Source organism: Rhincodon typus, chromosome 27, assembly GCF_021869965.1.
Source record: "Rhincodon typus isolate 14 chromosome 27, sRhiTyp1.1, whole genome shotgun sequence".
NCBI classification, from domain to species: domain Eukaryota; kingdom Metazoa; phylum Chordata; class Chondrichthyes; order Orectolobiformes; family Rhincodontidae; genus Rhincodon; species Rhincodon typus.
This window is the reverse complement of record NC_063358.1, coordinates 43,816,834-43,841,289: the sequence shown is the minus strand read 5'-3', so window position 1 is coordinate 43,841,289 and position 24,456 is coordinate 43,816,834. Positions and strand designations below refer to the sequence as shown.

Below are 24,456 nucleotides of genomic sequence, written 5' to 3'. Positions count from 1 at the left end.
TCCATCAAGCAGAAAAGTTGCTTCTTGTCTACCCTATCTATGCCCCTCATAACTTTATACACCTCAATCATATTCCCTCTGCTGTAAGAAAAACAACTCCAGTCTGCCCAATCTCTCTTCATAAGTGAAACTCTCCAATCCAAGCAACAGCCTGGTGAATCTCCTCTGCACCTTCTCCACTGCTATCACATACATCCGATAATGTGCGTTCTAGAACTGCTCACAATACTCTAGCTGTGGCCTAGCTGACATATTATACAATTCCAACACAACTCCATGCCTTGGTTAATAAAGGCAAGTATACCAAATTCATTTTTAATCACTTTATCTACCTGTCCTGATAGGGTAGGGGACATATGTACATGCACACCAAAGTCCCTCTGATATTCATTGCTTCCCAGGGTCCAACTGTTCATCGTGTATTCCTTTGCCTTGTTTATCCTGTCCAAGTGCATCACCTCACATTTATCCAGATTGAATTCCATTTGCCACTGATCAGCCCACCTGACTAGCCCACCTATGTCCTCCTGTAATCTAAGGCTATCCTCCTCAGTAGTGACCACCCCACCAATTTTTGTATCATCCACAAACTTACTGATCAACTCTCCTGTACTCAAGTCTAAATCATTTATATGAACCGTAAACAGTAAGGGCGCCAACACTGACCCCTGTGGGATCCTACTGGATACAGACTTCCAGTCAGAAAAACACGCCTCAAACATCACCCTCTGCTTCCTGCCACACAGCCAATTGTGGATCTAATTTGTCAAATATCCTTGGATCCCTTCGGCTCTTACCTTTGCTATCATACACTTTACATCTCACATACCACTCTCTTTCATTTATGTGCTGCAAGTCATTTGTAATTTAACATCTCCTGTCCTTCACCTTATGATAAACCTTCCCTGTTCCTCCTACTTTTCTTCTTTCACTGGCTAAAAGCTTTTTACATTTCAATGTCTCTTCAATGCTGATGAAAGGTCATCCCAACCTGAAGCATTAATGCTGACCTGCTTAACAGTTCCAACATTTTTACTTTTATTTCAAAATCCCGTTAGAACTTGCTGTGTGAGGAGTGAAAATTTCATATTATGGAAACAAAACACCAAGGTCAAAATATAAACAGAGTGTTTGGAAACCACACTGAAGCACAAAAGGCAATAGAGAAGAGGACTTGTATCCAGGAGAAGTCGGATTTCCTTCCAGGGTCTAACATAACAGCAGTATGAAGTTGAGTTATCTCTTGCCTAAGGCCACACAAACTAGAGAATATGCATGTGTGAAGAAGCCAACAGTTTCCAGCATCTCACACACTTACAGTTTGAGGCCAAGTGCAAAAAACAGAAGGAGCATGTAAAAACCTGAGCAGCCCATCCACCCACTTCACAAACAACAGCCACCCCACCCGTGTCAGGATTTGTGGATCCAGCATTGGAAGGCTTAGTCACTTCAGGACCCACAAATCCAGAGTGAAAGAAAGTCATCCATAGTTCTAAAGGACTGCCTAAGAAGAAGAAGATCCAGTCACAGCCATGCATTGAGAACCAATCTTTGTGCTCAGCAGCTACAGCAGAAAGTTGGAGATGGCCATTGCATATCGAAACAAACAATGTTAAGCATGAAGTGATTAAGCAGAAAAGTTGAATCCTGGCAGCAAAGCAGTTCAGAGATAGTAGGAACTGCCGATGCTGGAGAATCTGAGATAACAAGGTGTAGAGCTGGATGAACACAGCAGGCCAAGCAGCATCAGAGGAGCAGGAAGGCTGACATTTCGGGTCTGGACCCTTCTTCAGAAATGGGGGAGGGGAAGGGGATTCTGAAATAAATGGAGAGAGAAGGGGAGGTGGATGGAAGATGGATAGAGGAGAAGATAGGTGGAGAGGAGATGGACAGGTCAAAGAGGCGGGGATGGAGCCAGTTAAGGTGAGTGTAGGTGAGGAGTTAGGGTGGGGTTGGTCAGTCCAGGGAAGACGGACAGGTCAAGGAGGCGGGGATGAGGCTGGTAGGTAGGAGGTGGGGATGGGGCTTGAGGTGGGAGGAGTGGATAGGTGGGAGAAAGGATGGACAGGTTAGGGAGGTGGGCACGAGCTGGGCTGATTTTGGGATGCGGTCGTGGGAGGGGAGATTTTGAAGCTTGTGAAGTCCACATTGATATCATTGGGCTGCAGGGTTCCCGAGCGAAATATGAGATGCTGTTCCTGCAACCTTCGGGTGGCATCATTGTGGCACTGGCGGCAGCCCAGGATGGACATGTCGTCCAAGGAGCAGGAGGGGGAGTTGAAGTGGTTCGCGACTGGGAGGTGTAGTCGTTTGTCGCAAACCGAGCGTAGGTGTTCCACAAAGCGGTCTTCAAGCCTCCGCTTGGTTTCCCCAATGTAGAGGAGGCCACATCTGGAACAGCGGATACAGTATATCACATTAGCAGATGTGCAGGTGAACATCTGTTTGATGTGGTCCAGCAGAAGAATGCAGTATTGTACTGAATCAGGGAAATGGGTACAGGCTTTTGGTTCATTGCAAACTCATTGAAAACACAAAGCAAGTCAGGCCAGCAAATAAACAGAGATAGTTCTGAAGAAGGGTCCAGACCCAAAACGTCAGCTTTCCGGCTCCTCTGATGCTGCCCGGCCTGCTGTGTTCATCCAGCTCCACACTTTGTTATATTAGCAAATGAACAATGTGTTCTAAGTTTTAAACTCCTGTTACGAGCTCAACTGATGTTATTACAGGATAAGTCAGACCTAGACTGAAACTTTACTTGATGGATCATAGGTTTTTTTATTTTACTTAGGTGGTCTGTCACTGAAACATAAACAAGTAATGTTGCAGATCTAGTTTTAACAATAAAACAGAAGTTTATTTCATGCAAGAAATTAAATTAAAATAGAATATCCCAAACTATTTACACACAACACTGATTTAGAGATTTTGAAACAAATAATAAAGTATAATCCCATTAATCCCAAAACAATTTTATACACAGCCGAAAAACACCTCTTGTACAGTTTTCACATTAGAGAAGAATCTCTTTCACAAACACCTTGATTGATTTCATTTCTGTGGCTTCACTTTCCAGCTAGGAATGGTCTCAGCTTCAAATAACATCTTCAAGATTTTATTCAATCATTTCTGGTCTGAAACTATTACTAAGCTCCTTGCTCTAAGCTAATCTATTTTTACTACCTGTTTTCTCTCTCAAGAGCATTGCTTTACATATACATCTTCACCCAAAGACCTCTGCTGAACTGCCCCAAACTGAAACTTTTAAAGATACTTTATTTTCAGGTGTTTCATCTAACCTTAAAAAAAGTCCAGAAATCTCTAACAGAAACCCTGAGTATAATCTTTGCCTTGCTTGGTTGTAATCTCTCCAAAGCACACAAAAACTCAATAGATTGACAGCTACTGCTCTATCAAGTGTTTTAAAGCAAATCGCCATGGCTACACCAGTACTTCCAGTTTAATCATTAAACCTTTTGGATACACAGAAAAAAAAACCTCTCTACTTAAAATCTGAAATATCAACATTTCTAAAAAGAATTAAAATTTACATAAATCACACACCTTATATCACATTTCCCCCAACAAAGAATGAAAATGTATCTTGGAGAGGTATTTTTGTCACTCATAAAAAATGTTCTTGACATAAATGCTCTATCACAGTAACCATTAGTAATCCACTGATAGGAAAAATACTGTGAGTTACATAGTAACCATACTTTACACAATGCCACAGACACCTCATCGCTCAGAGTCCTTCATATCCTCTCGATAAAATGTCCAGGATAATGTTGTCTTTTACAAGCACATGAACAATTTTCAAATTATACTGTTGGAGAATTAAACTCCAAAGTAATCATAAGTTCTTGTCCCAGAACTTTTATAGCAAAATTACAGGATTCTGGTATGAATGAATAACATTTTCATTTTTGTTGCTGATATATATTTCAATATGATGTAGAGTCAGGCTGTTCAAAACAGTCCCCACACCGATCTCGCTTGCATCAACAGCCAATTTGATTGGATTATCATAACGTACCATGGCTAAAACTAGTATGGTTGTCAGCGCAGCCTTCAAATTTTAAAAGGTACTTTGGCACTTTTGCATCCATTCAAATTTTCTGCTTTTCTTTCCAACAACTTTATTAAAGGTGCAACAACTGTGCTGAAGTTCATAACAAACTTGCAACATTACCACTCATTAAAACATAATGTAACATTCCACATTTTGTCCTAGGCATGGGAAAATCCTAAATAGCCTGTACTTTTGGTTCTCTAGGTGTTACTTGACCTTCTCCCACAGCATGGCCCAAATTATTTACCTTGGCCTTGGCAAACTCACTCTTAGTCAAATTTATCACCAATTAGCTTTTTGTAGCCAATCAAACAATTCATTCAATAGTGTAAATGCTGTTCTCGGGTGCGGCTAAAAACAACCTAATCACCGCAATGCAATTATACAGTTCGTCAATTACTTTATTAGTTAAGCTTTGAAATGTTGAAAGTGCATTTTTTTCATTCCTAATGGCATGACTTTTCAATGACAAAGTGCCACAAAAGCTGATATCTCTTTTGCTCTTCCAGTTAACAGAAATTGCTAATATCCTTTAGCAAGTCAGGTTTTGTGGCAATTTGTGCAGTTCCAATTCATTAAACACAATCCTCTAATCTAGAAACAGGACATGATTTTGCTTTTGTGACCACATTGACTTTGCATAATCGATAAAAATCTGTGAAAAATCCAGTTTCAGCAGCACCATTATGGGTGAGCTTCAGCTGCTGTGACTCAGTTCAATAATGTCAATGTCTATCATGAACTTAACCTCTTCCCTCACTTGAACTAATCTCTCAGGATTGAGTCTGTATTTGTGTTACTTTATAGCCAACATGTCCCCCACATTAACATTATGAACAGCTAAAACGAATTGTTTCTAATTTAGTTATAGCCTTCATAAGCCATATTGATGGTGTTATGGAAGGTAAAACATGCTGCTACCTAACATTTTAAATACCTCTGTATTTTCCAATCTGATTATTGGAGGCTCAACTTCTGATTTTTCCATTTCTGATTCATTCTCCAATTGGTCTGATGTTTATACTTCTTTTCCAATACCATGAGCATACTTGCCAGTGACCATCTCTGTTACAATATCTTTTCAACATATTAACATACAGTCATAGAATATACAGACCCTTCGGCCCAATTCATCGATCAGGTTTCCTAAACTGAATCCGTCCCATTTGCCTGCATTTGGCCCACATCCCTCTAAACCTTTCCAAATGTCTTTTAAACATTGCCTCTGGCAGCTTATTCTATATACGCAACACCGTCTGTGTAAAAAAGTTGCCTCTCAAGTCCTTTTTCACCTTTCACCTTAAACCTCTACCTTGGGAAAAAGACCTTGGCTATTTATCTTATCTATGCCCCTCGTGATTTTATAAACCTCTATAAGGTCACCCCTAAGGCTCCTACATTCCAGTGAAAAAAGTCCCAGCTTATCAGGCCTCAACTTCTAACTCGAACCCTCCTATATTGGTAACACCCTTGTGAATTTTTTTTAACCTTTTCCAGCTTAATAACATCTTTCCTTTTGCAGGACAACCAGAACTGTATGCAACACTCCAAATGTGGCCCCACCAATGTCCCATTCAGCTGCAACACGATGTCCCAGCTCCTGTACTCAATGCTCTGACCAATGAAAGCAAGTGCGCCAAATACCTTCTCTTCACCACCCTGTCTACCTGTGATGCCACTTCCAAGAAACTATGCACCTACACACCCAGACCTCTTTATTTGACAACAATCCCCAGTGACACACTTGCTGATCGTTTCTCTTGATTAGTATACTCTATACATAATTTATATTATTGAGATTCTTCAGATTTGATAAGAACCAGTGAATCTTGCTTTTAATAGTCCCCCAAAGAAAGTAACAAAACTAACACAGAAATAACAAGGTGTAGAGCTGGATGAACACAGCAGGCCAAGCAGCATCAGAGGAGCAGGAAAGCTGACATTTCGGGTCTAGACCCTTCTTCAGAAAAAAGTGTCTAGCTGCTTCCATGAACAGACTGGTGGCTGCCGTTGATAACCAGGACCAGCACCTTCAGGGTCCGTTGGAGAGGCATATTGTACATGCGCTCCATCGCCCCAGCCACTGACCTTCAGGACTGAAGGCATAGTGACACGGTAATAGGGAACCTGGCAAGCACTCCAGATGCCCCTTCTTCACAAGGAGACAGGGTGGTGCTAGTAGACACCCAGCCAAAGGAGGAACCACACTGAGGCCCCTCAGTAGACACCCCAGAGGTAACCAGACCATTCACTGCCACCCAGCCTGCCCAGATCTTAATCTTGGAAGCTGCAGCTGTGGAAGGTTCCTTTTCCTCTGGCAAATCGTACCTCAGCATGTCTGGCCCATCTAGACAAAATTGTCCCTATTGTCACACCACCAAACCTCCAGGACCAATGGCCTTCACTATTGAGCAGGCATTAAAACAATGTGGGAGGCAGAAGATAAGAAAACTTATTGAGGGCACTTTGGTGACATGGGTGAGAATGCTTTTGACATTGTTTGTTACATTTCTATAAATTACAGAGCTTTGATCATACATCTGTTTGTTTGACTCTCTGTGTAGCACTGCATGTAACTGTGGTAGCACAATATCTAACACAGGAGGTACCATGGATCAATATCTGTGTTGGCAGCCTAGGGCAGCATGTGGAAGGAAGAAGAAATCAGCAGATAGGCCAATGGCTCCTGTTGACCCATCTTGGTCAAAAATCTCTTTTCTGTCCCTGGCATTTCTGTCCAAAGTGCTGGAGCGAATGAGTTGGTCAGTCATGAGTGGGGCAGAAAGGTGTGCATCAAACACAGGGAGCAAATGAATTAGGATGGCCAGGTTTTAGGGCCTGTGTCCTGGACAGTGCTTGGGTCAGTGTGTAATGGAGTTTGCCTTTAAAGAGCCTAACACCTGTGGGTCCTGCAGCTCCCTCCTTCACAAATCTCTTACCCCAACCACTCTGGGTATGGTTGGAGCCATTTGTTTCGCCATTGTATACATTTGATTTCCAATACAATGTAAGGTTACAGCAAATGTCCTTCAGGCCTCCACTTCGACATTTTGGTGAGGTCCCGAAAAACAGGATCCCCTTTATCGATGGCCCACCGCGTGAGCTCCATAGGCTTCACACTTTCCCAGGCCAACACCCAATCCACCTACATGAGCCTGCACAACCCAGTGATTCCCCCAGAGCACCTGACAAATGAGGGAACCATTCCGGATGAAGTCATGCCACTTGAAGCCAAGATACTTCTGACTAAGCACAAAACCGCTCCTGCATGACCCTGTTCCCATCCATTCTTTACCATATCCCAGCATACAAATGTAAAAATGACAAATTACAAATTACCTCCTTCACAATTATCATTCCCATTCCCCTCTACCTGCAGCAACCAATACCAAAGAAAAGGTTCCCAAGTTACCATCTTCTGGCCATTTTTACCCAGTTCCCATGCTGACTTCTCATCTGCCTCTACCCTAAGTACAACAGACTAACCACGGGCCACCCCGCTGAGAGATCAGACAGCCCTGGATAAGAAATGCTGATATCCATGACTGAATCCTCTACATCTCCCTGTTCACATCAGTCCTACCGCCTAGACTGACCACTGTGGAGCCACAGGACATGTCAGCCATGACCAATTCCCTGGATTGTAGTGACATGGACCCCTTTTAACAAAAGCACTTTCCTCAGACCCCTGATTATGGCCATGCTCCTGGACTGGTATCAAAGGTTGCCCTTGACTTATTGTGCTGGCAACCCTGATTAACACGTACCTCCATGGACTTTGGTGAGAACGAGATTTAAAACAAAGACGAGAAATAATTTTTCTCTCAGAGCATTGACAGTCTTTGGAATTCTCTTCCCTGAAAAGCATTGGATGCAGAATCTTTCAATATTTTTAGACCAGAGGTAGATAGATTCCTGGTTGCCAAGGTGATGAAAGATTATCAGGGATATGCACAAATGTAGAGTTGAGGTTAAAACCAGATCAGCCGTGATCTTATTGAATGGTGAAGCAGGTTGAAAGGACCAAGTGGCCTACTCTTGTTCCTTGTTATTAAGACATCTCCCCTACGACTTTGGAAGATATGGGATATGGCTACTTGCTTGCTACAATTGGTGCATAAGCTGCTGGCACATGGGGCAAGTGTGGGACTGATGTACCACACTGCCGTACAGCCTAGATGTTCGCTCGTCATGTGACTGTGCTAATTGGCACAACATGGCATAACATGGCACAAGACAAGGCATTGATGCTGTGTCTGTACAGGGACCCATTCAGTGTGAAAGTGCTTTAAAAGCAAGTCAGCAGTCCTGAGATGTAACTTGGTCCAATTCATGTGCGGGATGCCTGGCTCTGCATGCAAAGTGACCTTGGCAGCAGCATTGTAATGCTAGTTGCTGGCGTGCCCTGCAACGCAAATGTGTGATCCAAATTGTGTTAGAGAAATGTGATGATGGCCATAAGAGATTGGCAAATGTTGGATGCCAATGTCCATGGATGAGGGCCTTGCAGCTGGTGCCCATGAATCGTACCCTGAAATGTTGTTTGGAGATAAACAACATGAAGGCTGCCTACAGCGAGCATTAAGCTGAAGTGTACAGAGACCTACTGTGGGAAGGTGAAGGAGGCAGAATATTAATGAGCTAAGTTGTGCTATTAACAAGCTATAAACCTTCTTAATTATCAACATGCCACTGGCCAGTGAGAACCTGCCTCGCCACTCAGCAAAAGCACAAAAAATGGAGCAAGATGCTCCTGATGTCAAGGTCGGCCTTGCCAGGCTTTAATTGTGCCATGAATCTCACAATAGCCCACATCACACAGATTCCTATAAGATTCCACTAAAAGTTTCTGATTAGGTTGGTTTCTTCCTATCTCAACCCCTCGGCCACTCTTTTCATATTTATATCTGTGACTCTTCTGAAACCCTATATCATTTCAATTTTCAATGTCTAATCTTCCCAATTTCCTCTTCACCATAGCCATCAAAGCTCTCACTCTCCAGTCTCCTGCAGCTTGGCCTGACAAGCTCTACTTCTTCCTTGAACAGAGGTCCAGTCTCCACCATCCTCCTCTCCTCTTTCATTCATTTCACCTCCTCCAAATAAAAGGTGTTGCAAAGTGTACTCATAAGATTTCTTCTCATGTTGCCTCCAATCTGCATCCTTCGGTTCTTGACCCTTTCATCAATTCTATCTACTCCATCCAGACATCACATGATCTTGAATATTACCAATCAAATCTCTTCTCTTTCAATGGGAACACTTCTCAAATCTAACCACGTAACTGAAATTCCTCATCCCTGCAATTACTCAATTTTTTTTCTGTACTGACTTGAGAGTCTTCATATTGTTCCTGAAACGTGATGCCCAGAACTGGACACAACACTCCACTCAGATGAGACCAGTGGTTTATAAAGATTCTAAACTTCATTTCTTTTGTATTTTATGCCTTTATTTATCAAGCCCAAGATCCTGCTCAATCTGCCCTGCCAGTTCAATGATTCATGCACAATTTCCCCCAGATTCCTGTGCTCCTGCACATTTAGAACTCTACCTTTTTATTTTATATTGCCTTTCCTCATTCTTTCAAGCAAAATTTATCATTTTAGCATTTATCTTCACTAATCATCATCTGCCACTGGTCAATTCATTTCATAATCTTGACTGTAGATGAACCATGTACTTTTTAAAGGCAGTTCATTGTTTGATTATAGATTTGCCTCCCAGTCTTTGATTCCAATCTACACAAGATATGTGGACTTTTACCCTTCTGAAATAGGACATCCTTTAATAATTTTTTTAACATCAGATTGCTATTTATTGTTTTCTGTGGCTAACCTAAACCTTATGATAGCGTTATCACTGTTCCTTAACTGTTCTGCTAAAGACATGCAACCCATTTGTCCCATCTTATTCCCCAGATCCAGATCCAGCAAAGTGCCCTTCCTCATTGGGCTGGAAACAGTCTGATCAAGTGGATTCTCTTGAGCATACTTCAGAAATTATTGATGAAATTTGTGATGAAAGGTCATTTTGACTGATATTTCAGTTTTGTTTCTCTCCATAGCTTCCAGTATCAGTTTTTTTTCTTTTTGTTTCAGGTTATCATCATCAGCAGGATTTGGTTTTGCTTCAAAACCTTTTCACCATTACTATCCCAGCCTATACCAGGAAAATTGAAACTCCCCATTATTAATATTCCGCTCCTCCTTGTATTTTCAGTTCAAACGCGCTCTTCTAAATCTATTCCACTAGTTGATAGCATACTCCCAGTAGTACAATGGTATCGCTTTTGCTTCTTATCTCTGAGCAAATAGATTCTATCTTTAACTCCTCCAAGACAACATCTCTTCACAATACTCCAATATTCTCCTTCTTCCTGATTTCTCACTTTCCTTATCTTCTGGAAAAAAGTTTAAAACCAGGAATATTTTGTACACAGCCCTGCCCTTTTCAAATCTCTCTTATTGCCGCATCACATTCTTGTTACGGACAAGAGAGGAACAATAGAGATGGTTCCCATTTTTCCTACCTCTGGACTGACTGAGGATGACTGTGGTTTAAAAACAAGAATTGTTTTAATCTCCTGAGTGTCAAGAACAGACATGTAACAAATTTTCTCATGCTATTTCGCAACATCTCATTGAAAATGCAACCACATCCTTTCACATAGTCATACATTGATATTCCAGCCCTACTTTTCAACATAAACATGCAAACACCCAACTAAACCAACAAGGACAAGAGAGAAGGTTGAGACTGGTACAAAAGTTAAAGAGAGCAAGTTAAATAAACAAGGTAGGCAAGAGCATGGAACAAGGGAAGACTGGTGAATTAAACTACATTTATTTCAAATGCAACAGGCCCGACAGATAAGGCAGATAAACTCAGGGCATGGATGGGAATTTGGGATTGGAATATCATAGTTATTACAGAAATGTGGCTGAGGGAGGGACAGGGCCGACAGCTCAATGTTCCAGGGTGCAGGTGCTATAGGAAGGCAAGAAGAGGAGGCAAGAGAGGAGGGGGAGTGAGATTTTTGATTAGTAAAAATATCACAGCAGTACCTCATAGAATCAATACAGCATGGAAGCAGGCCATTCAGACAATTGAGTCCACATCAATCCTCCAAAGAGCAACCCACCCAGACCTCCCCACCCTATCCTTGTAACCCTACATTTCCCTCAGCCATGTCCAATCCATTTCTCCGCTTCTGCCCTAACCACTTCCCACCCACAACTGTTTCATAGAATCCTAGAATCCCTACAGTGTGGAAACAGGCCCTTTGGCCCAACAAGTCCACACTGACCCTCAGAGCATCCCACCCAGACCCATCCCCCTGTAACCCACCAAATCTACACATCCCTGAACACTACGGGCAATTTAGCATGTCCAATCCACCTAGCCTGCACATCTTTGGACTGTGGGAGGAAACCGGAGCACCCGGAGGAAACCCGCACAGACGCGGGGAGAATGTGCAAACTCCACACAGTCACCCGAGGGTGGAATCAAACCCAGGTCCCTGGCACAGTGAGGCAGCAGTGCTAACCACTGAGCCACCGTGCCGCCCAAAAGCTGGGGAAGAAATTGTGTGGCTCCTAGTAGAGTTATTTGCATCAGTGATGGGTGAGGTGCCAGAAGACTGGAGGGTGACTAAAGTTGTGCCTTTATTTAAGAAAGGCTGCAAGGAAAAGCCAGGGAACTACAGACTGGTGAGCCTAACATCAGTGGTGGGTGAGTTGTGGAAGGGATTCTGAGACAGGATCTACATGTGCTTAGAAAGGCAAGAACTGAATTAGGAGAGTCAGCATGGCTTTGTGTGTGGGAAATTGTGTCTCACAATTTTGACCGAGTTTCTGGAAGAGGTGACCAAGAAGATAGAAGAAGGCAGAGCGATAGATGTTGTCTACATGGGCTTTAGCAAGGCCTTTGACCGGGTTCTGCATGGTAGACTGGTTAGTAACGTTAAGTCACATGGGTCCAGGGAAAGCTAGCCAATTGGATACAAAATTAGCTTGATGGTAGGAGGTAGAAGGTGGTAGCAGAGGGTTGTACTTCAGACTGGAGACCTAAGACCACATTGTGCCACAAGGATCAGTGCTGGGTCCACTGTTTCATCATTTATATAAACGATTTGGATGAGAATAAAAAAGATATGATTAGTAACTGTGTGGATGTCACCAAAATTGGTGGTATAGTGAAGGTTATCAAAGAGTACAACGGTATCTTGGGCAACTGGGCCAGTAGGCTGAGGATTGGCAGACAGAGTTTAATTCAGATAAATGCAAGGTACTGCATTTGAATAAGATAAACTAGGGCAGGACTTACAGTTAATGGTAGGGCCCTGGTGTATGTCATCAAACAGATACCTAGTGGTGTAAATACATAGTTCCTTGAAAGTGGCATCAGAGCTGGACAGGGTGGTGAAGAAAGCATTTGACACGCTTGCCTTCATCTGTCACAGCACTGAGTACCGGAATTGGAACGTCATGTACAAAATGACATACAAAACACTGGTAAAGCCACGTTTGGAGTACTTTGTATAATTCTGGTCACCCTGTTATTGGAAGGATGTTAAACTCGAAAGGGTATAAAAAAGATTTACAAGGATGTTGCTGAGACTGAAAGGTGTGAGTTATAAGGAGAGTCTGGATAGGCTGTGGCATTTTTCCCTGGAGCGTAGGAAGCTGAGGGTGACCTTATGGGGGTTTATAAAATCATGAGGAGCATAGATAAGATGAATAGCCAAGGTCTTTTCCCCAGGGCAAGGGAGCCTAAAAACCTGTGCTCTCTAGTTAAGATGAAGAGGGGAAATATTTATAAGGGATCTAAAGGACAACTTTTTAAGAGGATAGTGCAAACAAGCCACCAGAGGAAGTGTGATAACAAGGTGTAGAGCTGGATGAACACAGCAGGCCAAGCAGCATCAGAGGAGCAGGAAGGCTGACGTTTCGGGCCTAGACCTTTCTTCAGAAATCAAAGGAAGTGTTACAGACAGGTGCAATTACAACATTTAAAAGACATTTGGATAGGTCCATGAATAGGTAAAGGTTTAGATGGATATGGGCCAAATCATACTAATGGATCTAGGTCAGTTTAGGAAACCTGGTCAGCATGGATAAGTTGGGCCAAAGAGTCTGTTTCCATACTGTTTAACTCTATAATTCATTTTCCAACTGGGGACTCTGCAGCCTTCAGGACTCAATGTTGAGTTCAATAACTGCAAGGCCTGAGCACCTTTCCCCAACCCCAAACATCAGGCCTCGTCATCACATAGGCTGCTTTCACCACAGCCAACCCATTTTCACCCACTAGTGATCCCAATTATCAGATTATCTTTCTCCTTAAATTCACTATTATCCATTCCTTGGTCATTGCTGTTCTCTCTCTGGGCTACGTCTCCACCTATTGTTTACTCCTTAGAAAAAGCTTTTGAGTTTCAGTTTGACAAATTTGCACAATTGTTAGCCGAAGCTGAATGTGTAAAACAGTTGCTTATGTAAAAGAGAGGTGATTTAGAACTGTTAGGAAACTGTCTACCTCAGTGTACGGACTCTAATTTTAAATCCTCTTAGTTACCTCTTCGAAAATCTCTAAAAGATTTGTCAGGCATAACTTCCCATGCACAAATCCCTACTGACTACCCCTAATCAGACCTTGACTATCCAAATGTTGGTTGATCCTGTCCCTCAGTATCTTCTCCAATAGCTTGCCTACCACTGATGTCACGTTCACTGGCCTGTAGTTCCCTGGCATGTCCTTGCTACCTTTCTTCAACAATGGAACAGTATTAGCCACCCTCCAGTCTTCTGGAACTTCATCAGTGGCTAAAGATGAAGCAAAAGTCTCTGCAAGAGCCTCTGCAATTTCTTTCCTAGCCTCCCACAACATCTGAGGATGGACTTGATCAGGCCCAGGGGATTTATCCAGCTTAAAATGCTTTAAGGCTGCAAACACCTACTCTCTGGTAATGTGTATGCGGTCCAAATCACCCCCACTTTTTCCCTTATTTCCTTAGCATCCATGATTCTCTCCTCAGTAAACATAGAGGAGAAATATTCATTAAAACATCTCCCCCATCTCCTGTGGCTCCACACATAGATGGCCATGCTGACCTTTAAGGACCTATTCTCTCCCTAGCCACCCTTTTACCCTTAACATAGCTACAGAATCTCTTGGGATTATCTTTAACCTTATCTGCCAGATCCATCTCATACCCTCTTTTTGCTCTTTTCATTTCCCTTTTCAGTATGCTCCTACTCTTTTCATAGTCATCAAGGGATTCGCTTGAGCCCGATAGCTTAAACCCAATGTATGTCTTCTTCTTTTTCCTGATCAGAGCCTCAATATCCCTCGTCGGCCAGGGATCCCTAAATCTGCCAGCTTTTCCCTTCACTCTAACAGGGACATACTGTCCCTGAACTCTTGACATCACACTTTTAAAAGCCTCCCATTTGCTCGTTGTTCCTTTTCCTTCGAGCAGACCCACTCAATCCACCTCTGCTAGATCCTGCCTAATGGCTTCAAAATTGGCTCTGCTCCAGTTTAGCACCTTAACATGTGGACCTGTCCTATCTTTTTCCATTACTATGTTAAAACTAAGAGAGTTATGGGTACTGGACCCAAAGTGCTCTCCGACTGACACTTCAGTCACTTGCCCGACCTCGTTTCTTAAGAGGACGTCCAGTGTTGTACCCTCCCAAGTAGGGCCCTCTACATATTGATTTAGGAAACTTTCTTGGACACATTTGAGAAATTCCACCCTGTCTGGGTGGCCCAGTCAATACAGGGGAAATTAAAATCTCCAACCAATAATAGAGTACTCTATTATTCCTACAGGTATCTGCAATGTCTCTACACATCTGCTTTTCTAGTACCCGCTGGCTATTTGAGGGTCCATAATACAGCCCCAAAAGAGTGACCATCCCCTCCTTGTTTCTAAGTTCTAACCATTTGATGACCCTTCAAGAATATCTTCTCTAAGCACCGTTGTTTTGTCCTCCCTTCTCAAAAGGGCAACTCCCTCTCCTCGCTTAAAGTGTTTGGTTAAAGCTCTGACAGGGTTACTTGAAGATATGAAAGTGAAATGTCAGCAGTATAAAGACTCAAGAAACATGCTCCCAGATTGTGAAGACTGGGAATTGAAGCCACAGCTGAATTAAGCCCTATAGAAGGGAATTCTCGCTCGTTGAGAACTGTGAAGGATTGCCTTTGGGATTAACTGAATTGTGTTTTACCAGGTGTTTCAAACCCTTTAAGTCTGTGTACATAAACAGTTTGGTTTGTTGTTTTGATTTCATTTGTTTCAATTCAAGAACTTCTGTTTTTTGCTAAAAACAAGCCTCTCTGCTCCTATGATGCTGCTTGGCCTGCTGTGTTCATCCAGCCCTGCACCTTGTTGTCTCTTGTAGAATAGTGTGTTTGTACTTCAGATCACCTCAGTAAAACCTAAAAAAAAACACAATGTGATCTATCAAGCCAAATCTGAGTTTGGGTTCTACTTGCTGAGTAATGACATCAGATGGGGATTATAATAGTGTCCAACATCCATGCCATCGTCCAAAAAACATGTAATCCCTCAGAACATAATCAAGATTTAGACTTGAATGTGGGAGGTTTGATCAATAGTTTGCAGATGATACAAAAATTGGAGAGGTGTCAAATCATGAGAAGGGTAGCCTTAGCCTACAAGAGGATATCAACAGCTGGTCAAATGGGCTGATCAGTGGCAAATGGAATTCAATCTGGACAAGTGTGAAGTGATGCACTTGGGCACGACAAACAACGCAAGGGAATACGTGATGAATGGTAGGACCCTAGAAGCTCCGTAGATCAGAAAGACCTTGTTGAGTTTGTCCGACATGATAGCACTGGGGGTGGCATGGTGGCACAGTGGTTAGCACTGCTGCCTCACAGCGCCAGGGACCCGGGTTTGATTCCAGCCTCGGGCGACTGTCTGTGTGGAACTTGCACGTTCTCCCTGTGTCTGTGTGGGTTTCCTCCGGGTGCTCCGGTTTCCTCCCACAGTCCAAAGATGTGCAGGTTAGGTGGATTGGCCATGCTAAATTGCCCATAGTGTTCAGGGATGTGTAGATTAGGTGGGTTATAGGGGGATGGGTCTGGGTGGGATGCTCTGAGGTTCGGTGTGGACTTGTTGGGCCGAAGGGCTTGTTTACACACTGTAGGGATTCTATGATTCCCTGGAGAGGATGCGAAGGAGATTTACCAGGATGTTGCCTGGGCTGGAGAGTTTCAGCAGACTGTACAGACTGGTGTTGTTTTTCTCAGACTGGCAGAGATTGAGAGATAACATATGTAAAATTGAGGGGCACAGATAGGAAGAAACTCTTCCCCTTGATGGAGGAATCATTGACCAGGGGACATTGATTTTAAGGTAAGGGGATTTTTAAGATTGGGGACACGATGGTCTAGTGGTATTGTCACTGGACTGTTTATCCAAATACCTAGACAACATTCTCCAAAGCCAAAGATCTGCAAGCAGTATTAAAATCTTTTCCTTTAATTATTTGCATAATAAAATCTACAGGCATTATTGCATTATAATGACTTCTTATTACTTGGGGAAACCCAGATCTGCAATAAGACCTGCACCTATGATTCCCCTGCAAGCTTTTGGGGAAATGTTCGTTAAGGTGTGATTGGACCCCTGCCCTAAAAAGGGCAATGTCAGCATAGCCTTACCATCATGAACGTGGATACTCATTTCCCAGAGACTGCTCTCCTGAGGAGTCTGATCTAGCAAGATTGTTATAAGAGAATTAATCCAATCCAGTATTTCCTGGTATGGTCTGCCCAGTGAGATACAGTTGGACCAGAGTTCAAATTTCACATCCAAAGTGCTGTATAAAGTCATGGGCAACCTGAGCATAACACAGTGGGTCAGAAAGTAGACATTTCGGCCCATTTTGCATTCTATTAGGGATATGTTTCTCAACTACATTCTCCTGCCTTCTCCCCATAACCCTAATCCCCTTATGAACCCATCTGCCTTAAATACACTCAATGACTTAGCCTCCACAGGTTTCTGCAACAAAGAGTTTCACAGATTCATCACTGTCTGGGTGAAGAAATTCCTCCTTGTCTCAGTTCTAAAGGGTCATCCCACTCTGAGGCTATGCTGTCAGGTCCTAGTCTCTACTACGAGGGGAAACATCTCCATGTCTATCCAGGACTCTCAGTATTCTGTAATTTTTAATGAGATTCCCCTTTGTCCCTCTAAACGCAATGGAGTTCTGACCCAGTTCCTCAACTGCTCCTCATATGACAACCCAAAGTGTCCCTACAGAGTAGCCAAGATAAGTGAATTTCCAATTTTTAATTTCTCTCTGGCCACAGAGGAAGTGCCAGAGGACATAGAGGATGGTTAATGTGGTTGCACATTTTAAGAGGGTGGTGGAGTTGAACCAGGAAATTAGACCTGTGAATCTCACAGTGGTAGTGAAACTATTGGAAAAAATTCTGAAGAGTAAACTAATGCCCACTTGGAAAGGCATGAGTTAATTAGGCAGAGTCAGCATGGCTTTGTCAGAGGGAGGTCAGGCCTAAGAAATTTGTTAGAATTTTTTGAAAATGTGATCAAGTGTGTGGATGAGGGAAGTTCAGTTCACGTAGTTTATATGGATTTTAGTAAGGTTCCACATGGGAGACTAAATAAAAACCGAAAGAACTGCGGATGCTGTAAATCAGGAACAAAAACAAAAGCTGTTGGAAAAGCTAAGCAGGTCTGGTAGCATCTGTGAAGGAAAAAACAGAGTTAACGTTTCGGGTTCAGTGACTCTTCCTCAGAACTGATGAAGGGTCACCAGACCCGAAACGTTAACTCTGTTTTTTGCCTTCACAGATGCTGCCAGACCTGGTGAGCTTTTCCAGCAACTTTTGTTTTTGTTCCACATGTGAGACTGGTTGACAAAGTTAAAACATTTGGAACTGGGGGAAACTTGGCGACATGGATCAGAAACTGGCGTATAAGAAGGACAAAAAGGATAATGTTACAAGGCTGTTTGAATGACTGGAGCTGGTGTCCAGGATCAGAGCTGAGACCCTTATTGTTTGTTACATATGTAAATAATATAGATGAAAATGTAAGGAAGGAATGTTCAGCAAATTTGCAGACGACACCAACATTGGTAGAGTGGTTAATAGTGAAGATGGTTGTAGGTTACAGGAAGTTACAGATGGTATTTCCCATGCCAATCCATCTAACCTATTCATTGCAGGGGAGGCGATGGCCTAGTGGTATTATCACTGGACTGTTAATCCAGAGTCCCAGATAATGTTCTGGGGACCCAGGTTCAAATCCTGCCATGGCAGATGGTAGAATTTGAATCCAATGAATATCTCACCTTAAGAGTCTAATGATGACCGTGAATCCATTGTCGATTGTTGGAAAAGCCCATCTGGTTCACTAATGTCCTTTAGGGAAGAAAACTGCCAACTATACCTGGTCTGGCCTACATGTGACTCCAGACCCACAGCAATGTGGTTGACTCTCAACTGCCCTCTGGGCAATAAATGCTGGCCAGCAACGCCCTCAACCCATGAATGAATACAAAAAAAAATCTCTGGACATTATAGGCAATTTAGCATGGTCAATCTACCTAACCTGCACATCTTTGGACTTTGGGAAGAAATCAGAGCAGCCGCAGGAAACCCATGCAGACACAGGGAGAACATGCAAACTCCACAGAGATAGTCACCTGAGGGTGGAATCCCTGGTGCTGTGAGGCAGCAGTGCTAACCACTGAGCCAATGTGTGAGGTGATGCACGTTGGAAGAAGAAACAAAATGAGGGAGTATTTGATGAATGGCAGGACACTAGGTAGGTTAGAGAAAGAGAGGGATCTTGGGGTAATTATTCACAGATCCCTGAAGTCAGCAGAGCATGTGAATAGGATAGTTAAAAAGGCACATGGAATACTTGCTTTCATCAGTCATGACATTGATATAAGAGCAAGGAAGTAATATTGGGGTTGTACAGAGCATTGGTTAGGCCATAGCTGGAGTACTGTATGCAGTTCTGGTCACCTCATTAAAAGGAAGCATGTGACAGCACTGGACGGGGTACAGAGGAGTTTCACCAGGATATTGCCTGAGATGGAGCAATTGAGCTATAAGGAATGACTAAATAGGCTGGATTATTTTCTTTAGAGCAGAGAAGACTGAGGGGGGACATGACTAGAGATGTATAAAATTGAGGGGTTTAGACAGGGCGAATAGAGAGCAGCAGCTGTTCCCCTTGGTTGAGGGGTCAATCACGAGCGGGCATGGTTTTAGGGTAAGGAGTAAGAGATTCAGAGGGGATTTGGGGGGGGGAGAAAACATTTTTTTTTTCAAGCAGGTGATGGGAATCTGGAATGCACTATCTGGGAAGGTAGTAGAGGGTGTAAGCCTCACCAGCTTTAAAATATATTTGGATGAGTACTTTGGTTGTCAGTGCAGACTCGATGGGCCGAAGGGTATTTTCTGCGCTGTATGATTGAGACCCCACATCTGGGGTAAAAAGCAAAGGCTGTACCATGTCAAGATGATAAAGCAATATCAATGACAAGAAGAGGACATGCCGGTAACCAAAACCTAAAGAACTGCAGACGCTGGACATCAGAAACAAAAACAGAAATGGCTGGAAAAACTGAGCTGGTCCGGCAGCATCTGTGGAGAGAAATCAGAGGCAATGTTTTGGGTTGAGTGACCCCTCCTCAGAATTGAAGGTCCTTCCTCAGACAAGCAGGTAATTGTCTGTCCAATATCCACTGATCTAGAAGACGAATGGGGATGAAGTGGAAGGAGTTTTGGGTGAGGCCCTACTTACCCAGTTAACCAACATACAAATACTAGCAAATTTCAATTCCTTATTCATCTACTTAAGCACAGAACAGTGAGCAGGCTTCAAGAGACTGCTCCATGCATTTAAGAAATTGTTTAGAGATAAGCCAGGCTGTAACACCCTAGATCTACATGATGTGGATATGGGAGAATCCCTTCCAGAAGGTCATATCCTCATTGTTTAGGCCAGAAAAGCTGGCCCATGTTTGGGAGGAGACTAAAAACATATTGCAGCACCAAATAATTGAGCCTACCAGCAGTAGCTGGAGTTCATCAGTTGTGCTCATACCCAAACACAGCTCTACAAAGTAGAGAGGACAGTCACCAGGATATTGTCTTGATTGGCAGATTTCAGCCATGACAAGAGACTACATAGGCTGGGGTTAGTTTCCCTAGAGCAAAGAAGGCTGAAGGAGACCCAATTGAGCTTTACAAAACTGAGGGGCATAGACAGGGTGGACAGGGAGAAATGTTTCACGTTAGTCAGCACGGGTCAATAACTAGTGAGCATAGAATTAAAGTAAAGGGCAGGAGGTTTAGGGGGAATTTAAGGTAGAATAGTGAAGTCGCTCCTTGTGAATTTAACCACCAGGTCAGTTAACATTATTTTCTGGAAAAGGGCTTCCAATTTATCTAGAGATAGTAAGATGGTAAGAAGTGCCAATGCTGGAGTCTGAGATAACACAGTGTGGAGCTGGAGGCACACAGCAGGCCAGGCGGCATCAGAGGAGCAGGAAAGTTGTTTCAGGTTGGGACCTTTCTACCAACCCAAATTGTCAACTTTCCTGCTCCTCTGATGCTACCCAGACACACCATCCAGATGAAGCAGTGATTTACTTGCACTTTACTCAATCCAGTATATTGTGTTCGCTGTTCGCAACGTAGTCTCCTTTATATTGGGGAGACGAAGCACCGACTGGGCGACTGCTTTACGCTCCAACGCAAAAATGATCTTGAGCTTTTTGTTGCCTGTCACTTCAACATACCACTAGATAGTGGCTGTAGTATCAAACTGCATTGTGTAACTAGACAACTTCCTAGTGTACAGCAACACATGGGAAACACACTTAGATAAACTGGAAGAGTCCCGACCTGAAACGTCAACTTTCCTGCTCCTCTGATGCTGCCTGGTCTGCTGTGCTCCTCCAGTTCCACACGGTGTTATCTCTGACTCCAGCATCGGTAGTTCGTACTTTCTCTAGATAAACTGGAAGCCCTTTTCCAGAAAATAATGTTAACTGACCTGGTGGTCAAAATCACAAAGAGCGACTTCACTAAGGCCCCAATGACCTATGTGGAACACGTATTGAGCCAGGACAAGTACTGCTCAGGGTTGCAAAGACACAAGCAGTTGAATAGTTCCTTATTCCTGCAATAAAATGGGAAATCATAAGATTCTTGCAAGTGTGTAGCTTCTACTGAAAATACATCCTAAAATCAAAATAGATGCCTCACTGACAGACTTACTGCACAATAGAGCAAAGGTTGTGTGCACTGAGAAATGCCAAACAGCTTCTGAAAAGCTGAAAGCCATTTTAATAAGTGAGCCTGTACTTGCAGCTCCAAACTTTAAACAGGCATTTAAAGCAGACAGTGATGCATGTGATTTCATGGAAGGCACTGGCCTCCTTCAGGAAGATGAACTCAGAATAGATAGGCTGATCGGTTACTTCTTGAAAAAAAAATAAACAAGCATCAGAAAGAGTACTCCATAGTCATGAAGGAAACCTTTAGTTTATTACAGGTTCTCAAACACTTGAAGATATATGTTTGAAATGCACAGAGAGAGAGATCCAGTCTATACTGCCCACAACCTGCTAACTTCAGTAATAGGTTTAAGACCCAGCATGCCAGTTTGTTTCTTCAACTCTACCACTTGAAAATCATCCATGTTGCCAGAAAATTGGATGTGATTACGGATGCCCTGTCCAGAACTTAGGAAGACTTGGTCACAGCTGAAAAGATAATATTGAACGCAGCTAAGATATTGTGCACGTGTTTATGTGTGTGGAGTTTTATATATGTAATGCTATTCTATCTTTCATAATGAAATAACAACGGTGTCGAGGATCAACAGATCAGCCATCGTTGAACAGCAAAATAAAGTCGACTGCTGAATGGCCTATTTTGGCTCCTCGTCCTACATCTTATAAGAAAAATGAAGAAATACTTGAAGAAACTAGAACAAAGCAAACTCTAAACGTGATATCCAGAAAATATTGCTATTTCTAGCACTTGACCAGCACAGAAAAGCCAGAGATGTCTTCTAGAACGTGCCTACAAGATGAAACCGGTAAAACTGGTGAGTGAGATGTATTGAATAAAAGAAAAATACTGTGAATGCTGAAAATCCAAATCAAACACAGGAAATGATGGAGAAGTATTCTGAAGAAGTCACACCAGAGTTAAAACCATCCACAGATGCTACGAGACCTACTGAGCTTCTTCCATTTCAGAACATAAGAACACAAGAACCAGGAGCAGGATTAGGCCATCTGGCCCTTCAAGCCCACTCTGCCATTCAATAAGATCATGGCTGATCTTTTCACGGCCTCAGCTCAACTTACCCGCCCTCTCACCATAGCGTTTAATTCATGTACTGTGCAAAAATGTATCTATCTTAGCTTTATACACATTCAACGAGGAAACTTCAACCACTTCACTGGGCAGGAAATTCCACAGATTCAGAATCCTTTGGGTAGACATCCTCCTCAATTCAGTCCTAAATCTGCTCTCCCTAAGTCTGAGGCTATGCCCTCTTGTTCTAGTTTCACCCGCCAGTGGAAACATCCCCCATCCATCTATCTTATCTATTTCCTTCATAATTTCATATGTTTCTATAAGATCCCACCCTTCATTCTTATACATTCCAATGAATATAGTCCCAGTCTATTCAGGATGTCCTCACTAGCCAACCCTATCAACTCCAGAATCAGCCCAGTGATTCTCTCTGCATCCCCTCCAGTGCCAGTACATCCTTTTTAGAGTAAGAAGACCAGAACACTGCACAGTATTCCAGGTGCAGCCTCACCAGCATCCTATACATAACATAACCTCCTTGCTTTTAAACTCAATCTAGCACTGAAGGACAACATTCCATTTGCCTTCTCAATTACCTGTTGCACCTGCAAACCAATATTCTGCAATTCATGCACAAGGACACCCAAATCCCTCTGCACAGCAGTTTTCTGATGAAGGGTCTAGGCCCGAAACGTCAGCCTTTCTGCTCTTATGATGCTGCTTGGCCTGCTGTGTTCATCCAGCTCTACACCTTGTTGTCTAGCATGCTGCAATTGTTTACTGTTCAAATAATAGTCCTTTTTACTGTTATTCCTACCAAAATGGATGACTTCACATTTATCAACATTGTACTCCATTTGCTAGACCTTTGCCCACTCTCTTAAATTATCTATAACCCTCTATGACCTTCCAGAGTCCTCTGCATGCTTTGCTCTACCACTCATCTTAGTGTCATCGCAAACTTTGACACACTATATATGGTCCCTAACTCCAAATCATCTATGTAAATTGTAAACAATTGCAGTGCCAACACCAATCCCAGAGACACCACTAGTCACTGATCGCCAACCAGAAAAGCACTCATTTATCCCCACTCTTTGCTTCCTGTTAATTAAGTAATCCTCTATCCATGCTAATACATTACCCGTAACACCATGCCCCTTTATCTTATGAAGCAGCCTTTTGTGCAGCACTTGTCGAATTCCTTTTAGACATCTAGATACACCAAATCTACTAGGTCCCGTTGTCCACTCCACTCAACGTCTTCATAGCATTCCGTAAATTAGTTAAACGTGACCTTCCTTCATGAACCCATGCTGCATCTCCCCAGTGGGACAATCCCTATCTAGATGTCTTGCTATTTCTTCCTTGATGATAAGATTCAAGCATTTTCCCCACTACAGAAGTTAAGCTAACCGACCTATAATTCCCCATCTTTTGTCTACCTCCTTTTTTAAACAATGGCGTCACATTTGCTGTTTTCCAAACTGCTGGAACTGCCCCAGACTCCAGCAAATTTTGGAAAATTACCACGAGTGCCTTTGCTATTTCTCCCACCATCTTTTTAGGAACCTGGGATGCATTCCATCAGGGCCAGGAGACTTGTTTACCTTTCGCTCCATTAGCTTGCCCAACACTTTCTTACCTTTCATGATAATGATTGCTTCTAGATCCTCACCTACCTTGGTCTCCTTGTCATCAAATACTAGCATGTTATTCGTGTCCTCTATTGTGAAGAGCGACACAAAATACCTGTTCAATGCCTCTGCTATTTCCTCATTTCCCATTATTAAATCCCCCTTCTCATCCTCTAAAGGACCAGTGTTTACCTTTTTCATTTTATATATTTGTAGAAACGTTTGTTATCTGTCTTTATATTCTAAGCTAGTTTACTCTCATATTCTATCTTACTTTTCTTTATAGCTTTTTTTTTGTGGCTTTCTGCTAACCTTTAAAGTTTTCCCAATCTTCTAGTTTCCCACTAGTCTTTGCCACTTTGTATGCCTTATCGTTCAAAT

The 24,456-nt window shown here is 42.8% G+C and overlaps 1 protein-coding gene across 1 annotated transcript in view; it reads right to left on the bottom strand.

The window, feature by feature from the left end:
- LOC109918735 (nuclear GTPase SLIP-GC-like) overlaps positions 1-24,150 on the bottom strand; it is a 140,931-nt gene extending 116,781 nt beyond the window's left edge. Inside the window, exon 1 of the mRNA XM_048612969.1 lies at positions 24,084-24,150. Within this exon, the coding sequence (XP_048468926.1) occupies positions 24,084-24,150 (67 nt within the window). The remainder of the gene's footprint in view (positions 1-24,083) is intronic.
- Positions 24,151-24,456: the final 306 nt, after the last annotated feature.